Source organism: Rhincodon typus, chromosome 19, assembly GCF_021869965.1.
Source record: "Rhincodon typus isolate 14 chromosome 19, sRhiTyp1.1, whole genome shotgun sequence".
NCBI lineage: Eukaryota > Metazoa > Chordata > Chondrichthyes > Orectolobiformes > Rhincodontidae > Rhincodon > Rhincodon typus.
In genome coordinates, this window is record NC_063350.1 from 47,648,012 (window position 1) to 47,669,439 (window position 21,428).

Here is a 21,428-nt window from a genome sequence, read left to right on the forward strand (position 1 = left end):
CTTGGTTCTTGTTATCTGTTGACTGACGTTAATGGCTCGTGCTAAGTCTGATGTCCAGTCTAGGTTGGTAGCGTCTTGGAATAGGGTTTTTTGGTGCATAATTTCTCTATCACATCTATGGAGCCGGTTGTGTGCATCGTTGATCATTACCTTCACCATCCTGTGGCCATTGTTTTCTACTGTCCTATGTGCATGTGGGTTGTTGATGGGGAGATTGTATCTCACACAGTGTGGTAATACCTGGTTCCTGAGGCATCCATGTCGGAAGTAAAGTTGCTCGTGGGTAGCACCCTGTCGTTTGGTGTAGTTTTCCCATTTCTGGGCCAATTTGAGTGTGCTTTGCCTGTAGGTCTCTAAGGTTCTTGAGTAGATTTGTAGCTCGGGTTGTGGATGCTGTGGGGCTGGTTTTTTTTCTTATTGTACTTGGTCAGTGTGTGTGGCTTTCCTGTGTGCTTTCATCAGGAATTCCCCGTTGGCCCTGCACTCTACCAGGATGTCCAGGAATGGGAGCTGTTCATTCTTTTCCCCTTCCCTGGTGACAAACCAACCACAGCATCCACAACCCAAGCTACAAATCCACTCAAGAACCTTAGATTTATTGTCCTTCCGTAGTTGCCCTTGAGAAGGTGGTGGTGAGCTGCCTTCTTGAACTGCTGCAGTCTACGTGCTGTGGTTGACCCACAATGCTATTAGGGAGGGAATTCCAGGATTTTGACCCAGCGACAGTGAAGGAATAGTGATATATTTCTAAGTCAGGATGGTGAGTGGCTTGGAGGGAAACTTGAAGGTGGTGGTGTTCCCATATATCTGCTGCCCTTGTCCTTCTAGATAGGAGTGGTTGTGGGTTTGGAAGGTTCTGTCTGAGGATATTTGGTGAATTTCTGCAGTGCATCTTGTAGATAGTACACACTGCTACTAATGAGCGTCTGTGGTGGAGGGAGTCGATGCTTGTGTATGTAATGCCAGTTAAGCGGGCTGCTTTGTCCTGGATGGTGTCAAGCTTCTTGAGTGATGTTGGGGCTGCACTCATCCAGGCAATTGGGAAGTATTCCATCACCCTCCTGACTTGTGCCTAGTAGATGGCGGACAGGCTTTGAAGAGTCGGGAGGTGAGTTACTCGCCAACAGTTTTCCTAGCTTCTGACCTGCTCTTGTAACGACTGTGTTTAAGTGCTGAGTCCAGCTGAGTTTCTTGTCGATGACAATCCCCAGGATGTTGACAGTGGGGAATTCAGTGATGGTAACACGGTTGAATGCGAAGGGGCAGTGGTTAGATTATCTCTTATTAGTGATGGTCACAGCCTGGCATTTGTGTGGTGCGAATGTTACTTGCCACTTGTCAGCCCAAGCCTGGATATTGTCCAGATCTTGTTGCAATTGAACATGGACTTCCTCAGGATCTGAGGAGTCACAAATGAAGTTGAACATTGTGCAATCATCGGCAAACATCCACACTTCTGACCTTATTGATGGCATCAAGCGATAAGAATCAGAGTGAAAAAAAGTAAACCATCATAAAGTTGGACAGATAATTCGCTCATCCTTATTGTGAAAGATGAAGACTTCTGTCAAATGATACAGGCATTGTTGATGAAGAGTAAATGAGACTCATTGAAAAGGTTAGTGCAAAATGTGAAATTGATAAAAGGTTTGGTTGGATATAACCAGCTCTTTTTGTAAGCCTCCACATGGCTTTAACAAGGTAGTTGCCATTTATGTAAATGTATGGGACAAAGGCAGAAATATTTCCATTGTATACTTCGTAAACATGGCAAATAGATTTAGTCATTCCCACATTTACATTTAGCAAGAATGAAAGGATGACTATAGACCAATCATAGATAAATGGTTGGGGACTGGATTTAGGGACACCAGATAAGTTCCTGACTGGTAACAGAGGGGAATTTGCTGATAACTAGTTTAAAAACATTTGAGAAAACATGAATGTTATGGCCATTAATACTGCAGCTGAAAGTCCATTGAGCAAGGGCATCCATGGATGGATTCACACAGTAATCAATAAAACACCAGAGAAAAGTTTTGCAGGTCAGCCTAAGTATAAGGGCGACACAGTGGCTCAGTGGTTAGCACTGCTGCCTCACAGAGCCACGGACTCGGGTTCCATCTGCCCTTAGACAATTGTCAGTGTGGAGTTTGCATGTTCTCCTCATTTCTGTGTGGGTTTCCTCCCACAGTCCAAAGATGTGTAGGTTAGGGTGAATTGGCCATGCTGAATTTCACATAATGTCCAGGGATGTGCAGGCTGGTGGATTAGCCATAGGAAATGCAGGGTTACAGGAATAGAGTAGGGATGCTCTTCAGAGAGTCGGTGTGGACTCGATTGGCTGAATGGCCTGCTTCCACACTGTAGGGACTATATAAGTTCGGAATTGCACTGTTCGGGCAGTTCATTCAAAAAATTTGCTTCAGCTGGATTATCCCTATTAATTGGTCTATGGAGGAAACCCCAAATTGCTCTTTCTGCTGGGTGTTAGTCATCCTGCTCTAGAAGGTAATACAATTAGTCCAACATTTTCTGCATGTTTGAATGCTTTACATACAGGGAGAGGGCTTTCATCAAGTCTGAGGTCACAGGTAAAGTTCAGCTCTGTGGAATAGGATCATCCAAAGTAGATTCCAATTCAGGAGATTGATGTAATATGAAATGAAGGACCGTATTTGTATCTGCTTTTACTTTTTTGAGAAAGTGACAATGCTAAGATCATATTGTATCTATTGCTATAATGCAATTACTGTACATGTCTCTAATTTTGTAAAGAAGTCTTCTTAAGGTTTGGCAGTTGTTTATCCTTCACTTTGAGTTAGCAGGCCATTGACTTGGCATAGGAAGGACGATTTGTGGCAGCACTCAACCCCAACCAAAGCTGCCAGTGATTGGTAACCCAGAGCCCAACATGGAAATAACAACAATCAATATAAGTTTAAAAAAAAACTAATGATTTATGAGTTGACCCACAACTGTATTAGTGCTTTCCGTTGAATAATAACCTTGCCTTCAATTCCATTGGCGGAACACACTTCCAGAAAAAAAAACACTTGGAACAAAAACTCCTGGAACTATTTTAGTTAAAAATTGGATTCTGCAATTCAAAAATGTAAAGCTCATTCCAAATGGATGGATAAGGAGGATCAAGTGGTCATAATTATCTTGAGAGCACATACAATTGGTGGATGTTCACATCTCTCATTGTCTTGTTCTCTCTGAGTGTCGAATGGGACAACTTGGTCTTGTGAGCATTTATGTTTAATGTTGGTGTTTGTGACAAATGTGGACGGACCTGAGAACATCTTCAATCTTCAAGTAACGGAAGATCAGTTTGCAGATTCAATTGATCCCATGATCAGATACATTGCATATTTCCAATATCACTACCTTTGAAAATCTTTGATATGATCATGTGTAAATTCAAAGGAAAAAGTGACGGTGGACCTGCCATCGAAATGCAGATGTTTCTGATTTATGTTCCTTGTTTATTGTGTTTCATACAGCTGGTGGCTCCTACTACATGATCTCCCGCTCACTGGGTCCAGAATTCGGAGGTGCCGTGGGCCTCTGTTTCTACCTGGGAACAACCTTTGCTGGTGCTATGTATATCCTGGGTACCATTGAAATCCTGTTGGTGAGTACAAGCAAAAGCTGGAGGAAAGAAAAAGCTTGGATTTTGCCGCCCAATTGCTATTTCAAAGTACTTCATCAAAAATGAGGAACTTTGAGATGTAAAACCAGAACAGTCAGTTAGCACACAACAAGGGCTGATGTCAACAATGGCATAATACTGAGACTATCTGTTCTACTGGTCAGGTAGATATGGCATCATTTAATATTTGATCCAAAAGTCAACACTCCTTCAGTACTGTACTGAAGGCCTGGATTTTCGGCTCAACCCTTAAGGGGGATTTGAAGTGGCTTATGATGAGGCCAGGGCTGAGCCAAAATGAAGTGCCAGCTTAGAACAGAATTTTGGGTGGATTACGAAATTGATAACCCCAAAGCCGGACTTGGGAATTGCAATGAGTAATTAAGTTGTGCTGGTTGATTGCATTGGAGACAGCATGGGAATTTTTTCTAGTCTGCTCTTACACATAATTGCATTATCCAGGCAGCACAAACTGTTGTTGATTGTCTGGATCCTGTGTAGGGGGTGGTCAATATCATATGTGGCTGATGCTATTTAAAGGTAGCCAATACCTCTTAAAAGTGAGTTGCATAATTGTTGTAACAGATACTGGGACATTTCCCATCCATGAAATTGTCCATCATATTTATGACTAAGCAACGATGGCAGGTTCATCAAGACATGGAAGAAAGATGGCTGAATTTGAACTGCATCTTACCTGTGAAAAGAGATGGTACAACATGAAATAAATTGGGCTGCAAGACTTTCTGAAACTTCACTGGAAGCCTCGATGGAGAGGTTGCAGAGGAGGAGAAATGTATCTGTGGGGACTGGAAGTCAAGGGGGCATGAGGTCATGCAGGCAAATTTCCAAAAGGCAGTAGGAGCAGAGAACCTTGGAGGTGAGAGCCAGGGGATTAAAACAATGATCTGGTTACAGTGCAGTGCGAAGTTCAGTAACTAAATCACTGCCAGCTGCTAAATCGCAATGAACACATCACCCAAAACTTCACAGGTACACAGGAAAGCAACCCACACTGACCAAATCCTCAGCTTCCACAGCAACCACCCCAACACCCAAAAACAAAGCTGTATTGGGACACAATTTAAATGGGCCACCACTCACTGCAACACTCCAGAACTACGCAGGAAAGAGGAAGAACACCTATACAAAATCTTTGCTATGAACGGATATCCCCGCAACTTCATCTGAAGGTGCCTGCTAAATAGACAACAACGAGAGGACACTGTACGCCCTAATGCACTGGCCACACTGTGCTACATCAAGAACATATCAGAACTGACAACAAGACACCTATGACCACTAGGAATCATGGTAGCACACAAGCACACAGCCATGCTACGACAAATACTCACAAGGATTAAAGACCCCATACCTACGACGTGCAGAACCAACGTAGTTTACAAAATACCATGCAATGACTGCCACAAACATTACATCGAACAGACGGGAAGGAAGTTAGCCATCAGAAAATATGAACATCAGCTAGCAGCAAAAGGACATGATGATCTTTCCCTAATATCAGTACACTCAGAAAATGAAGGCTGTCAGTTTAACTGGGACAATGTAACTGTAGTAGCCCAAGCCAAACATAGCCAAGTATGGTAATTCCCAGAGGCATGTTTCTCAACCCATAATGCAATCAACAAACGTACAGAATTAGACCCCATACGCAAACCCAAAACAAAACCGGAAATGACACTACTCGCCATAACGGACCGGGCAATATAAATTCCAAGCGGAGTAGAATAACATCACTTCATCGAAGGCCTCGCTGATGATGTCACCTAGCATGGTGACGAAACATCTGAACGAAAACAAGCCAGCTTGGCGAACAAGTCAACAACCTCATTAAGGCTCATTGTTTCAGGATAAAGGATGGATCACTTGTTATCATTTGCATGAAGGAACTGTAAGACCATAATAATAAAATCTACTGAATGATACCAAAATGAAGAAATTTGTTGTATCTTTTACATTAACACAAATCAGATTCAACAGAAATTAAACCTGAACTAACAAGTAAATTACAATTGGTGCAAACTAAAAATTACACATGGAATAGCAGGTACAACAAAGACTACCTAATGAGATTCCAAGATTTCATATCAACTCCCCATCCAAAAGTAACAACAGATTCAATCTCTTAATCTTTCCAACTCTGTCTCCCAATTATGTAAGAATTAAAAAAGAATCTCTCATTTTTCTCATTCATTGCATTTAGTTCTTAAGTCACATGCAAAGATAATTCCACTCTTCCAGAGTCATCACCCAAACTCCAATAGAAACTCCTTAACCAGATTTATGACGATCTTGATGACAGATTCCTCAGATATTTTTTACCTCTCTCCTTTAATGAACCTTTTTCAACAGGCTACATGCTTCTGGTGAAACTGAATCATAGTCGTGAACTTGTCCAAATCACAATCTCTGTTGTAACCATGTCTTCAGCTTTTTGTCCATTTTTTAACAGCATTACACACATAGGCTCTTGTAAATTTATCCTTTTTACCCTCTTTATTCTCTCCTTTGCTGCAGCTGTTAGTCACTGCCCACATGGCTTTTGAATCTAATTTCCTTCATGTTGGCAATTCATCCAGGTCAAAGATTGTAAGGTCACATGGATCTGTATTTGTTATTATATGGAAAGAAAAATTAAATTGAAATACAGTTGATCCCTTTGCAATTGGTGTGACCACCTCAAAAATCTTTTCAAAAATTCTGAAAAGCAACAATAGACTTCATAGGATTTTAATGAAATTACAAATTTTCTTTAAATTGATACTTACAGCTTAAATGTCATCACACACTTAACACTAAGACAAGGATAAATTACTGCACTCAAACGGTGGTGAATCTTTGGCATTCTCTAACCGAACAGACTGTGGATGCTCAATTGCTGAACATAATCCAGGCTGAAATAGATAGATTTTTGAATCCTAAGACTGGACCATAAACTGTCAAAGATCAGCCATAACCTAATTGAACAGAGAGGTGACATTATGGCCTACTCCTGCTCCAATTGTTTGTTATATACCTAAGGAGTTCAGACTGACCTGACAGTTCAGGAACAGGAAGAACTGGATAATTTCACCTCTTCATTTCACACTTGCAAGCACCAGCATAGAAACTGACACTGTAAAATTTTGAGGATAGCATAAAGAGACTTCTCCACATAGTGACACACTGGAAATGAGTGGCCTCCAGACAAGGCAAAGGATAGTACAAGTGCCAGGTCGACCATGGACAATGTTGCACAGGTTCTGCTGCAGAAGCCTCAGAGGGGCACTTTCATGTGGCAGGCTACAGAAAAAAGTTTGATGGATGATAGCAATAAAATGCTTGTACCTTCCAAGAATCCTACCTTTAATGTGAAAGAGCATGGAGAAGTCCAACACTCACTTAGCATGAGGCTTTGCAAAGAGTTTGCCTGTGCTTTCAGCATGAAAACAGTGGCCAAATCCATCAGTATAATGGTGGGCCCGGTCATCATTTAGCCTCTGAAGATGGCAATTTCTCAGCCTCCATTGCAGCACAAGCAGAAGCCATCCAAAGTCTGTGTGCTGCAGTCATGAAGTCATGAAAGTTCACCGTGCTACCATGCAGGCTTAAACTGTTATCATCATAACTGAAGGCACCAGTGTTCACACATTACCTAGCACGCTATGCTCTAAAAGATTGAAGTGATTACTGAGTTGCTGCTTTAGTGCAGCGGTTCCATGATGTACAAACCACTTTTCTTCCCTCAGTTGTCCTCCCACCATAGCCACTCCACCAGGAGTTATTGGATTTCTGCCGGACTGCTGCCATCGAAGTGAAATGCTGCAATTCTGAATCAGGCTTCAATTCTTCAATACGACAATGTACTTCAAGAAATGCATCATCTTTATTCACTGTAGCATCATCTTGCAGTTTTGAGGACAGAAACTGCTCGAGAGTATTCCGCAAGGCCATCTGCAATATCCCCCATTGAAAATCAACACCAGGCACTGGGCTAGGCACTGCATAGCAGCACTAGGACAGGCAAAGGAACACCGAGACTGACAGTAGAATGATTAACTAAACAACACAAAATGACTTGATTTATAGATTTGATTTGAATGTTGATTTTGTGGCAGCTTTTAATTTTGCACTGTCACCAGGCTGACAATGTAGCGGTCAGTGGCAGAGAAAATGAAAGGTGTGAGACTGTCAGTGAATGTGAAAAAGGGCTAATGGTTACTGTTATCACCCTTGAATGAGTTCTTCACATTCAGGTAGGCCAGGAAGCAACTGTGTCATTGGCCTCCTCTCTTTCTCGTCCTTGCCGTGCTCCTCAACTACTTGCCATAGAGCTGGTGGCACGGGCTGTCACCTTGTGATGTTGAACTCGTGGAGGATGTAGCAAGCCAGCACAGGTGTTGTGACCACTCTTTCAAGCGTCGTGGGCTCTTCCAGAGTGGTCAAGACAATGAAGCATTGTTGCAGCATGCCAATAGCCTGCCCTGACATATGACCTTCATTGTATGGATACTGCACAAATGGGTTATACAGAAGCGAACAGAAGTCATGTGATCAGCACTTTGCACTTGTCATCCAGTAGCTACCCTTTGCTATGATGTGTTGGCCCAAATCTAAATAGCACAGCAGAGAACTGCAAAATGAAGGCATGTAGATTCTTATAGCATTTATTATATACCTTATGTCCAGTACCTAAAGAATCAGCTTTTCCAACTTTTAAAAGTGCTTCTTTCTACTGGAAATGATCAAGAATGAAAACCTCCAAGTCATGAACTGATTTCTGTTCACAAAATTCTAAGAACTGATCAGTTTCACCATCCTGAAGGTTACCATTGACCAGAAACTCAACTCATCTTATAAATACAGTAGCTACAAGAGCATGTCAGAGTCTAAGAATACTGCAGCAAGGAACTCATCTCTTGACTCCCCCCAAAGCCTGTTCACCATCTGCAAGGCATAAGTCAGGAGTTTGATGGAATACTCCCCATTGGCCTGGATGGGTGCAGCTCCAACAACGCTCACGAAGCTTGACACCATTCAGGACAAATCAGCCCAATTGATTGGCACCACATCTTCAAATATTTAGCCACTGAAATACCAAAACACCTGCAAGTTCCCATCAAAGCCACTCACCATCCATCCTGATATGGAAATATATTACCGTTCCTTCACTGTTAATGGGTCAAAATCCTCAAGTGCCCTCCCTAAGGACATTGTGGTTTACATACAGTACATGGGCTGCCATGGTTCAAGAAGGCAGCTTCTCAAGGACAACTAAGGACAGGCAATAAATGCTGACAGCCAGCAATGTCCATATTCCATTGTGTGAATATAAAAAAGCATGGAGTACCTAAAGGCGCAATTTCCCCAAACAGGATTGACAGTACTTTGATTCCTGAAGGATATTGAAGCTGCCTGATTAAAGCATTTAAAATTTGTCATCTGCCTTACAAAATAGTTCAGTGGATAATTCTATTGTACAATGTCATGTTGAATCATTCAGGGCAGAAAGATCCCAGGATCGATCATGGCTCAGTTTCGACTCACATTCAGGATCAGCAGTGTGGTAGGTCAGGAAAATGTATACTGTTTTCATACAGGGCAGCATAAATCTGATTTTCTTTTCCCTAAGGAGGCATGCGGATGCTGGGATAATTGGAACTGTAGAGACTGAAGTTGCTACAATTTCCTTAGATTCACATTAGTGTCAAATGGGTGTGGAACTAAGGTGGGTAAATGAAGTTGAGGTGTAGATCAGCCAATGATATCATTGAATGGCAAAGCAGACTCAATGAGTTGAATGTTCCTGTGTTTTCCTCTCTACAATATGTTTAAAAAATCCTTCAGTTTGTATAACATTGTAAACATAAGAACAATTTTACATTATTTAGCTATTGAATCCTGATAACGATAGCATATTATCTTCCGTTTACCCACCATACATCTAGTTCTAATCTAAATGTTGTAGTTAATGATATATTTGACTAACAGTGTTGACTGGAGAGAGGATAGCATGATGGTTATATAATTATCATGATTGCTCACCATGTTGGGAAGAGTCTAAATGGGTAAAACAATTAAAAACAAGGGTGGCTACATTTGTTTACAAAAATTCTGTAATTCCCTGTGCTTTTTGCAGACATACATTTTGCCCAGCATGGCAATTTTCAAAGCAGAGGAAGCCAGTGAGGAGACAGCAGCCATGTTGAATAACATGCGCGTGTATGGAACGTGTGTCCTCACCTGCATGGCTCTTGTAGTCTTTGTAGGAGTCAAATACGTCAACAAGTTTGCACTAGTGTTCCTGGCCTGTGTCATCTTATCCATTCTTTCCATTTATGCCGGAGTAATCAAATCTGCAATTGATCCACCAAACTTCCCGTAAGTATAATACCGTATGGTGACAATACAATATTTAATAGCATTAAACCAGCAAACACGATACCTATTAGGTTCCATGAGATCAAATATCAATTGAAATTGATCGGACTTTAATTCAAACTCATTCAGTCAGTTATATTATGTACCCTGTTCACAGCCAGGTGACCTTAGTCTGAAGACAGGTCAAAGAAAAATTGCAAAGTGTCATAAATCTAAAGAAAAAGTGGAAAATATTGAAAAGTTACAGCAAAATGAAAGTTCATTAACCTTACCAGTTACTGGGTTACTAAATTATTCAGCCACTTTTCCCACTTCTGAAAAATCTTGTATCAATGAAGGACCAAAACCCTTACAATTCAGATTCAGGCCAGTAAAAATTGAGAGAAATCCCAGATGCACTCAATACAAGCAAGACCTCCAAGAACACCACAGGAAGATGGATTGTGCTATTGGATTCAACAAAAGCATGATACCATATCAATGGGTAGGGCAGAAAACCTAAAATAATGAATTCATGTCATGGCCAGATGTTCCTACTTGCTTGGTATTTTTTTGTGAAATCTACTGCTCAGCAGTAAATATGAAGTTACTTCACCACTGAAAGCCCAAATACATCTCATTCAAAAGGCTGTTACTTTTACAAGGTTTGTTTTTTAGACAGCAAGAACTAACAGTTGAAGAGTTGAATCTTTCATCAATTCAACTGACCTCCTGTTGATTTCAGTCTGGGTGTACCTCAACAGTGCACTTTCTGGAGAAATGCAAAATTAATGACAGCAACTTCCAGATCCCCCTGTTATTCTGTGCATATGCTGACGTCTGAAGTTAAGAAATTATTTTCTTTTTCTTTCTGTCGTGAGATGGGGGCATTGTCAACAAGTTTAAGATTTTCCCTAATTGCCCTTGAGCTGAGTGGTTTCCTAGGCCAACTAAGTGTCAACTACATTACTATATGGTCTGGAGTCACATGTAGACCAGACCAGATGAGGATGGCAGATAGTGAACTAGATGGGATATTTTATTTTTTGCTCTGTTTAATGATTACTATTAGATCAGTTTATTTTTAGAACCGGATTTATTGACTTGAATTCAAATTTCGACCCAATGTTCTGAGAATGTTAGGTATTACTAGTTCAGAGCCAATATCACTATATCATTACCTTCCCTAATGGTACATGCTGACAGTTTTGTCATTGTTACCACTACAAAATCTGGACTCATGTTGAAAATTGGAGCAATTCATCTGTGTAGCAAACTATTCATTATTCATAGTGAGAAAAATAATTTGTACTTGTAAGACACCTTCTGAAACTTCAGGACGTTCCAAAATGCAACCAATGAAGCACTTTCAAATTTGATACAATGTAATTTTCCGGCAATGCCAGTTTATTCCATAAATAAACTGCTTTTATCTTGCCCCAATCAATCTTCACAGAATCACAGAGTTGTCGAAGGCCATCCATTCATGTGTGTTCTGACTCTCTGGATGAGCGTCATGATATAATGCCATCCTCCCACCTTTTCCTTGTGCCCTTACACATGATTTCTATTTACATAATCATCTAATGTCCTATTATATGCTTCAATTGAGCCTGACTCCATCAAATTCCAATAGAGAATTCCAGACTTGAACCACTTACTGAGTGAAAAAGTTTCTTCTCACATCACATTTACTACTTTTGCAAATTGCTTTAAATCTGCGTCCTATCATTCATCATCTGTCTACGAGCGGGAAATAATTCTCTGTTTATTCTGTCTGGACTCCTCACTCATTTAAATCTTTGATCAAATCTCCTTTTAGTCTTTCCCTCTGCAAGGAAAACAATTCCCACTTATAGTTGTATTTATACAGGATGGAAACAGACCTTTTGGTTTAACTCATCCATGCCGACCAGATATCCTAAACCAATCTTGTCCCATTTTCAAGCATCTGACCCATATCCCTCTAAACCCTTCCTATTCACGTACCCATCCAGATGCCTTTTACATTATAATTGTACCAGCCTTCGCCACCTTCCCTGGCAGCTTGTTCCTTACATGCACTGTCCTTTGCCTGAAAAAGTTGCCCCTTAGGTCCCTTTTAAATCTTTCCCCTCTCACATTAAACCCTCTAGTTTTGGATACCCCTACCCTGGGGAAAAGACCTTAGCTATTCACCCTTTCCATGCGCTCATGATTTTATAAACCTCTATAAGGTCTTCCCTCAGCTTCTGATGTTCCTGAGAGAAAAGTTCCAGCCTATTAGGCCTCTCCCTAAGTTCAAAACCTCCAATCCCAGCAATATCCTTGTAAATCTTTTCTGAACCCTTTCAAATTTAGCAACATCTTCCCTACAGCAGGGAGACTAGAGTTGAATGCAGTATTCTAAAAGAGGCCTCACCAATGTCCTGTACAGCCGCAACACAACATCCCAACTCCCATACTCAATGAAGACCAACGCTTTCTTCACCATCTTGCCTACTACAACTCCACTTTCAAGGACCAATGCCCCTGAACTCCTAGATCTCTTTGTTCGGCAACACACTTTCTTCTTCAATCTATTTTCATAACTGAAGTTTTTCATCATTGGGAACATTGATGTTAACCTCTTTTGTACTTACTCCAATGCATTCACATCCTTTCTAAAGTGTGGTACTTGAAACTGCACATAAAATTCGAACTGAGGTCCAACCTCCATGCTCCTACGGAGGTCCCAGCATCACAGATTCCAGTCTTCAGCCAATTTGATTCACTGTATTAAATATCAAGAAATGGCTAGAGGCACTGGATGTTGCAAAGGCTATGGGCCCTGACAACATTCCAATGATGGTACAGAAAACTTATGCTTCTGGACTCGGTGCTGAGCTATTCCAGTGCAGCCACAACATTGGAATATACCCATCAATGAGGAATATTTTCAGCTGATTTATTAATGACCTTTTCTTCATCATAAGGTCAGAAATAGAGATGTTTGCTGATGATTGCATCATGTTCAGCACCATTCGCAACTTCTCAGATGTTGAAATAGTCCACGTCTAAATGCAGTCAGACCTGGACCATTTCCAACCTTGGTTTGACTTATGGTAATTAACATTTGTGCCACACAAGTACCAGGCAATAACTACCTCCAACCAGAGAGAATTTTATCATCATCCCTTGACATTCAAAAAAATTAACATTGCTGAATCACATACTATCAATATCCATTGACCAGAAACTGGACTGGACTAGCCATACAAATGCTGTGGCTACAAGGTCAGAGGCTAGGAATCCTGCAGCAACCAACTCACCTTCTGACTGCCTAAAACCTGTCCTCCATCTACAAGGCACAAGTCAGGAGTTTGATGGGATACTCTCCACTTGGCTTGATAACAATAACACTCAGGAAGCTTGACCCATTTCCAGAACAAAGCAGCCCATTTGATTGGCATCACAACTACAAATATTTAATTGCCAAAGATACTGTTAATCAATATGAGTCAGGACTGTGAACTGGGCAAGAGAAAAAACTTGAAAATGAATGCTGAATTTGCTTTACAATTTGGGTTTGAACTTGATGTGATTTGCACGTTATAATTGTTTTGTTTCATTTCCTTGATATAACATTGCCCTTCCAGTTTATAACTGCACACCAATTTAAATCCTTACAGGGTTCCTCAGAAATGTTTCCGTCTATTTAACAGTAACTCTTGTTGTAAGAATGGCTACAAAACACTCATTTAACAAAAGATTTCAGCTAAAGCTTCAATCAACAGGTTTGAATTGCAAGTGTTTACACACATCCAGAGAAAAACCTGTAAAAAGTACAAAATTTAAGAAGGTCCTCATTTTATCTTCTGACCAGGAGCTGTAACTGCAAGTATTTGCCTTTCTGCAGAGTTTCCTTATTGAAGAAAGGGCCATATATTTGCTACCAGCATGCTTTTAGTCAAAGGATTAAATATTGTGAACAAAAGGAACAGATCAGCTGAAGTATAGCTGACCCTAGCTTCAGAATAATATATTATGCATTACATAATTGCATTATCACTTCTCACTATGAGTAACACCAAGGAGACCTACTAATACATTCTAATAGATTTCTGAGGAGGGATAATACAGTAAGTGGTTCTGCTGGTGTATAATTGAGATTGCCTCATGTTACTGGATTCATAGTTAACAGGATGTTATCTCTGTTTTCAGTGTCTGTATTCTAGGGAACAGGACATTGTCACGGCACAGTTTTGATGTATGCGCTAAGGTGATGACTGTGGCCAATGAAACAGTGACCACCAAGCTTTGGCAGCTCTTCTGCACGTCTAGTTTTGTCAACGCCACCTGTGATGAATACTTTGAGAACAACAATGTCACTGAACTTCAAGGGATCCCTGGAGTCGCCAGTGGACTTCTCATGGGTAAGTGGTGATGGAAAAAGTGCCAAAGAGGTTAATTACTTATTTTTTGTGTGAGAAAACAGTCCACATAGCAATTGGGGTTTAAAATTCCTTCTTTTTTAATTGAGGTTCTCTTTCACACCTGAAGCTGGTGACCTCAGCTGGATATGCAGTCCTACAGTTATCAATGTCACCCAGATAGCCCGTTCTTCACATGTGAAATCCCAGAAAGTAAGAATAAACCTCAGCTAAGCCAAATCTGTTATCATCCAATATACACAGTCATCTCTGAATGGCAATTTGGAACAAAAACCTCTTGCTGATTTCTCACTAATCCTTCCCTATTCAAAAGGCTTTGAGGTCAGTTGCACCTTAGCTGAGACCAGATAGTTCAGCAGAAACCAGGACTAAATCCAAAAGCCTTGAGCCTAAGTAGATTAGTGCCATTACTCACTGGGCCAAAGATGGAGCAAGGAATATCTCTTTCCAGTTTTCCTATTCTGTTTGTGATGGTCATATAAAACTAAATCAAAAGAACACACAATAACTTAGAAAGTAATTTTAATCTTAGCACGAAACTGATAGAACCAGGTTGGGTAGTCATTTTACAGACTGTCCAATTCTGCTTTTTATGGATGTCAGTGAGCAGTACAATGAGACAGAGTGTTGAGCAGGTAACTGACCCCATTCCATCAATTTCTCCAGTAGGTGGGTTAGGATGGTTTTACTCCTGAGGACTTCATTCCCTTTACTGATTGTCTCATCAGTGGTGTGACTCAATACAAAGTGGGGCTATTCTATTCCTTCACTGGCATTGGGAGAAAATTCTGGAATTTCCCCCTAACCTGCACGAAATGGACTACAACAGTTCAGAAAGGCAGCTCACGATCTCCTTCTCGAGGGCCACTAGGGATAGCCTATTAATGCTGGCCCAGCCGATGACACCCACATCCCATGAATTAACCACAAAAAGTGTTTAAACTGTCCGAGGCCTATTTCCTCAAGTTTTCAACCTCCCAAAACATGAATGGCCTCTTTGTTTGTGGAATTCTGTTCCTCGGAAATGTCAGGAACAACATATTGGAAAACATAATTTACTACAACAAAGCAACAATTAACAGAACACGCAATACGAAGGAAACAGAAAATACTAAGCAGGTCAGGCAGTCTCTGTGCAGGGAGAAACAGAGCTGGTAGTGTTTCAGGTCAATAAATTTTCAATCAGATATAGGCATTTATATACCCGACATACAAAATCAGAAAGAAAAAGTCATGAAGGTGAACAAGATAGAAGAAACAAACTGAAAGCCTGACAGAGAGAAGAGCAGAAATTCTTTAAATTGGGCATTTCTTGAAGAGAAGTGGCATTAATTAAACAACAAATCAAATAAATGTTGTAACTTCTGAAAACCAAAAATAAATAATTCTAAGAAAATTAAGTCTTTCTTGCCTAGAGCAGCAGTTTGCATCATATAACCAACATCATAAAATTCAATTTAAAATATCATTGCATACAATCATCAAAATAATAGATCTGTTACGTGTGCTAAAGGGAGACAGAGTGGAAGAGATTGAAAGATTAGATTGTGAAGAGAAAATAAAGTACATTCCCTTTCTATAGCTTCTTTCATGACCTCATTTTGGAGTGTACTGACTTTCGCTATGTCGGATGTACAGCAGCCAAGATACCAAAGAGAGAGATGGAGAAGAAAGTGTGGTTTGTAACATTTCGACTAATACAAATTTGTCAATCCCAGCAAGTGTGTACTGAAAGCTGGCTATTTTTGAGCCTCTGCATTTTTTCCTATGATCCACTGTTTACTTCCTAAAGCTAAAATAATTTGTTGTTAACTGGTAGCATATTACAAAATAACTTGGCTATGTTGACTGTAATGATCAGTTTTGGCTTTAGAACAATTTCCTACTTCCCAAATATTTCTGGGGTTGTTTATGTAAGGAGTAAACCATACCACAATGGTGCCTGGTGTAAAGTTCCAAAAAGATGGGGAGGCAATGACCTAGTGGTTTTCTCTATAGATAACCTATTAATCCAGAGGCCCAGGTAATGTTCTGGGAACCTGGGTTTGATTTCTCACATGGCAGATGGTGGAATTTAAATCCGATTAAAAATCTGGAATTAATGGTCTGATGATGATCGTAAACCATTGTCAACTGTTGGAAAAACCCATCTGCCTCACCAATGTCCTTTAGGGATGGTAACTGTGTACCATCCTTACCTGGTCTGGCCGACATACAACTCCGGATACACAGCAACGTTTTTGACTCTTAACCAGCCTCTGGACAATTAGGGATGGACAATAACATTGGCCTAGCCAGCAATGCCCATGTTCTGTGAATGAATAAAATAAAAATGTATTGGCTAAAAAAAAGGTAAATCGATGAAAGCTTTTGGAATTTGATTTTGACTGAAATTGTTTCGATATGTGTTTTATTTCCATTGGGTAAAATGCTGAGACGTAAATTACAAAAGCAAAAAGTAAAACAAAAAGTTTGTAGATTTCACAGTTATTTCTCCTATAACGTGATAGTTGCTTTCTTGTATGACCTCACGCTATAGAAAATTGCCATAGGAAATCACGTTATAGGAAAATCGCTATAGAAAATCATTATAGCTGCACAGCAGAAAGTTCACTTATCCAAACAATGTCCACTATTCATCAATTGCATTCCAGCCAATTCGTGTTAACAAAACACGTTTTATAGCAGAAATACCTGTATAACAATTTGTCAATGCCTGGAAACATGGGGATGTGGACATTGTCAGTTCAGAAAAATGTCCAACCTTAATTGCCCTGGAGAAGGTGGTGATGAGTGACCTTCTTGAACTGCTGAAGGGCACGTGGTGAGCTCTCTTGTGCTCCAAGATTTTTGTTGAGTGACACTCTAATCAAAAAAGAACAATTGCACATTTTGCTTATGAGAGAAGCCATTGAGAAAGTGTGATGATTGTTCATAAACAGAAGTGAGATAATTGAATTTCCATTGAGACCAGATAGTATTGTGTTTTCTTGCAGTAAACTCCTCTCATGCACAATGTTATAATAGGAAATCATAGTCTCTGCTTTCAAACCAGAAACCATTAATTGTAACCCATTTCTGTCATTGTCAGACCCACTTAGGATGAAGCAAATATGAAACTGTTAAATTGCTGCATGTGCTAATACATACCATGTAATCTGGGTGAGTAGTTGGGAGAGCAAAACCCGGAGTGGGACTTTTCTGACCCTTTTCTGGATGGGCATTGGGTGTCACTTGTGCCCATCCTGTCTTCTCAGAGCAAGACTAGAAGAATCTTGGTTTATAAGATGACAGCTGGGCCTAGTTTTTCACCAGGATAGACAGCTTCTCCAACCTGGCAGAAGTGGCTTGAAATCACAATTCCACCTGCAAACATGTCACTTTCCAATTCTGCTGATGCGGGAATGAAATTGAAACTGGCTTTATGCCTACTCTGTTCCCAGAGGCAGTTGACTGTTTAAATGGTCAGCTTACTCTATTTAAATCACACTTTGGTAACCCATCTGTATGTCACCAGGAGACACCGCAGGTCAGACCAGGTCACAGTGCATTTCTTTTGGATAGATAGGCCCCCTCCCTTTGGAGAGATGAGGGTGTGGTCCAAGGACACTTTGGGGCTGAAGGGTCAGATATTCTTTGTGAATGTGGGCTACTCAGGTGTCCTTTGGTGCCCTTTGGGATTGTTAACTATAGAAATGATGGTATGCATAAGTTCCTTGGGACCATCAGATCTGTAAAACAAAAAGACCTGTCAAGAAAAGCCAAAGCAGTAATGTGTTTCTAAGAATGAGTGTGCTTTTTATTTCTCAACAGAGTGTAGTCTTCAAAACAGAACTCTAGGTAATTGAACTTTACTTTTTTCCCATGTGTGTGGGGACTTATGGATGCTAGATGCGTTTGCATAGTGGTGAAGGGGAAAAGAGTCATGGGTGCAAGTGTGTAATAAATTGACATGGGTATGCAAGGGGCCATGAAGATGGTGAAGGAGCATAGGGTGGCATGGATTAGAAATGGGAACAGTGTGGGAATCGGGGAAGTGAGGGAAGCATGAGGGGTGAGGGCTGGAGGAATGTTTTATATTTTATTCTTTCATTTTAGTTATTGGACACAGTGCTGGGACTTTCTACCTAATCTACCTCAGAAACTGGTCGCTTCTGCAGCTCTTCCTGGGTTTGTCCTGTTAGAATTCCAAACCAGTTGTCACCCTAACCCTAGCTAACTCCAATTCCCTCCCCCACCAGATTGAAGAGAAGGAGTGTGGCGGCTGGGAAGCCTCCTGCCTCTGTGTACCAGAACTGAGAATGAAAGTTACAGCCTTGGCATCCAAGGTTCTGCAAATTCTGCCTCTACTACTCCTAATACACTGCATGCTAGGCTTGAATCCCGGGGAAGTCTGCACAGCAGTTTTAATAATGTTTTGTATTTGGAAGTTTACAATTGAAATTCAAGACATTTAATCCCATTTTATTGTGATTTTTGTCCATCTCAGTTAGGCCTGGTACACTGTAGCAAAGTGCTACAGCAACATTTATCCCTAACATTGAGAATGGTGCCCAGTCATACAAGGTGGTATTGCTACCCAAGAAACATATGTGCTTTGTTGGCCGTGATATTTGGGACAGGGTGTTTAACAGTACTAGTTAATGTGTAGAAGTTCTGCCACATCGTATTTCTAGTAACACAAGACTTTTCAGAACCTTAAATATTGCTAGTGTGAACTCACGAGAATACATAATCCAAGCCAGCCAATTTTCCATCTGGGAGTTAGGTTAATAGTATCAACTGTCTGTTCTTTGCCTCCAAAAAAATCCTAACTTTTAGATGGCCTCTTTCACATCATCAAAGCATCCCAAAGTTTGCCATTTCAAATCTTGCTGAAGTGCAAAATCCCACAAAATATAAATGAAATGAATGAACCAGTATTTATTTTAACTTGACAATGAATATTTCATCAGGACACTGAGGAAAACAGCCCTGCAAGAAAACCTTATATTCCATGAAATGTAAATGAATAGACATGTTGAGAGACTGCAGACACTGTAAACCAGCCATTTAGGTAAATTGTTGCTGCAAACCTTTACTGTAAATGTTACAGTGGCCGTAACTTACACTGAGTCATCATCTCAATAAATAATATTATCACAATGCATGCCTGAACTGTGTCCGCAAGAGTCATTCATGTTCACTAAGTGTTTGCTTTCAGTGCATTCAGAAAATACTTCACCAAAGCTGTGCACTGTGCAAGATAAGACTTAATGACTCCAATAGAGGGAAAGTGCCTTGAACTTTAAAGACCAATTCTGCAAGTCGAATCCTTGCACGTTCAAACAAATTAATCTTTAGTGTGCGTGTATTTGATTATTCAAATCTCTCTTCCTTTGGGTAACAGTCATATTTAGAATATCATATAGCTCCACGTGATTTTTTTTAATTTAGTATGTCAGACTAAGGCTTTGAAAGATTGGATTCTTGTTTGCCTCTGCACACTTGATAAAATCAGAATGGATTAAAATATGCCATTTAAGGGCCATGACTTTGCAAATGATTAGATGAATAGTGTTTTGAAAGGACGTAGAATTAGAATAAGAATTAGGTTTATTGTCACAAGTACAGAACTAGAGGAGTACAATGAAAAGTTTACAATGTTGTCCCACATGGCGCCATCTCAGGTACAAAGTATCATTTTCATCCGAGATTTAACACTGTGCCAAACATCTACTCCAGAGTTGTACTTCCACACAAAACAACTCAAAAGTGGGTTGTCTAATGATGCTCAATCTAATGTCATCATCAATTTGCCCCACTCACTGTGTAGTGATCCACAGATAAACTGAATAAAAACAGCATAAAAAAATTATACGGCTCCCAAGATGAAGTGGTGGGGCTCCTGGAGTAGTTCATACTGTGCAGAAGTTTCACGGTGCCAGCGCGTTATCATTCAACAAGCCTATCTCAGGTTCATAATGCCCGGAGCATCATTCTAGACACTTTTTACCATGATCCTCCTGCCTTTCTCCTCCTTCCCTGCCCTCTACAGTCCCTCCAGTTAACCCAGTCTCACTTAAATCTCTGTTGTTTAAAACCAATTCTGAACTGAAAATAAAATCAAGCTTCCTTGGCCTCGCTTGCGTGACTGCTTCAGATGAAAAGAAGGGTCATATAGCAGATGTGGAAGTGATAACAAGGTTATCTTGCACTGTTACCTGTTTGCTTTGGAGTGGATAAAAATACATTGATTAGAATGGGTCACTGTGCAGGTCAATAAGAACATCACTGCATGTAAATCAATGTAGTCTGACTGTGATTGTTGAGGTTGGCTCAATTTATATGGAAATAATGTAATAAAGAAAGTTCCACAGCTACTACAGAAATAATCAGAGCAGGTTCCTATTTAACTGGACATTGTTTATCTACAGGCAGGGGACATTACATTAGACAAGATGTCAAGTTTCACCTGCAACCAATCCGGCTCTACTGCATCGATTATATTGAGTATAAAAATAGACATTTGGATACAAGAATACAGCAAGCAGTTTAGTAGTGAAATTGCACTCATTCAGTTTAACTCATTGCCAACACTAACCTATGGATTCAGAAGAATGTTAGCCTGAATGCATAAACATAGATTTCTTGTCAGCCTGCTATATTTATATCAGATAAAATATGAAGCTTCACATGTAAAGCATATTGATTGATACACTGGGCTAGTCACAATGTCATTCACCTCCATCATATTGTATTCTTTCTCTGTTTTTGCCTCCCACTGGAGACTATGTGGCTCCAAGATGGAGTGGTGGGGCTGCTGGAGAAGTTGATACTGTACGGATGTTACATGGTGCCAGAGTGACACCAACTCCACGGGATCGGTTGGTCTTTGTTCTTTCACATGCTCATGTTAGCACATCTGGTTTGGAATAAAACCCAGAGTGATGGTTTGGAGGTTGCCTTCGCTGCTGGTTTTGAATGTTCCTTGTGAAGTCAGTGTTGGCAAACTCAAA

At 40.4% G+C, this 21,428-nt stretch overlaps 1 protein-coding gene across 1 annotated transcript in view; it reads left to right on the plus strand.

Moving 5' to 3' along the window:
• LOC109911932 (solute carrier family 12 member 5-like) overlaps nucleotides 1–21,428 on the plus strand; it is a 328,602-nt gene that overhangs the window by 213,228 nt on the left and 93,946 nt on the right. Inside the window, 3 exon segments of the mRNA XM_048608592.1 lie at nucleotides 3,510–3,640; nucleotides 9,798–10,039; nucleotides 14,201–14,412. Coding sequence (XP_048464549.1) covers nucleotides 3,510–3,640; nucleotides 9,798–10,039; nucleotides 14,201–14,412 — 585 coding nt within the window.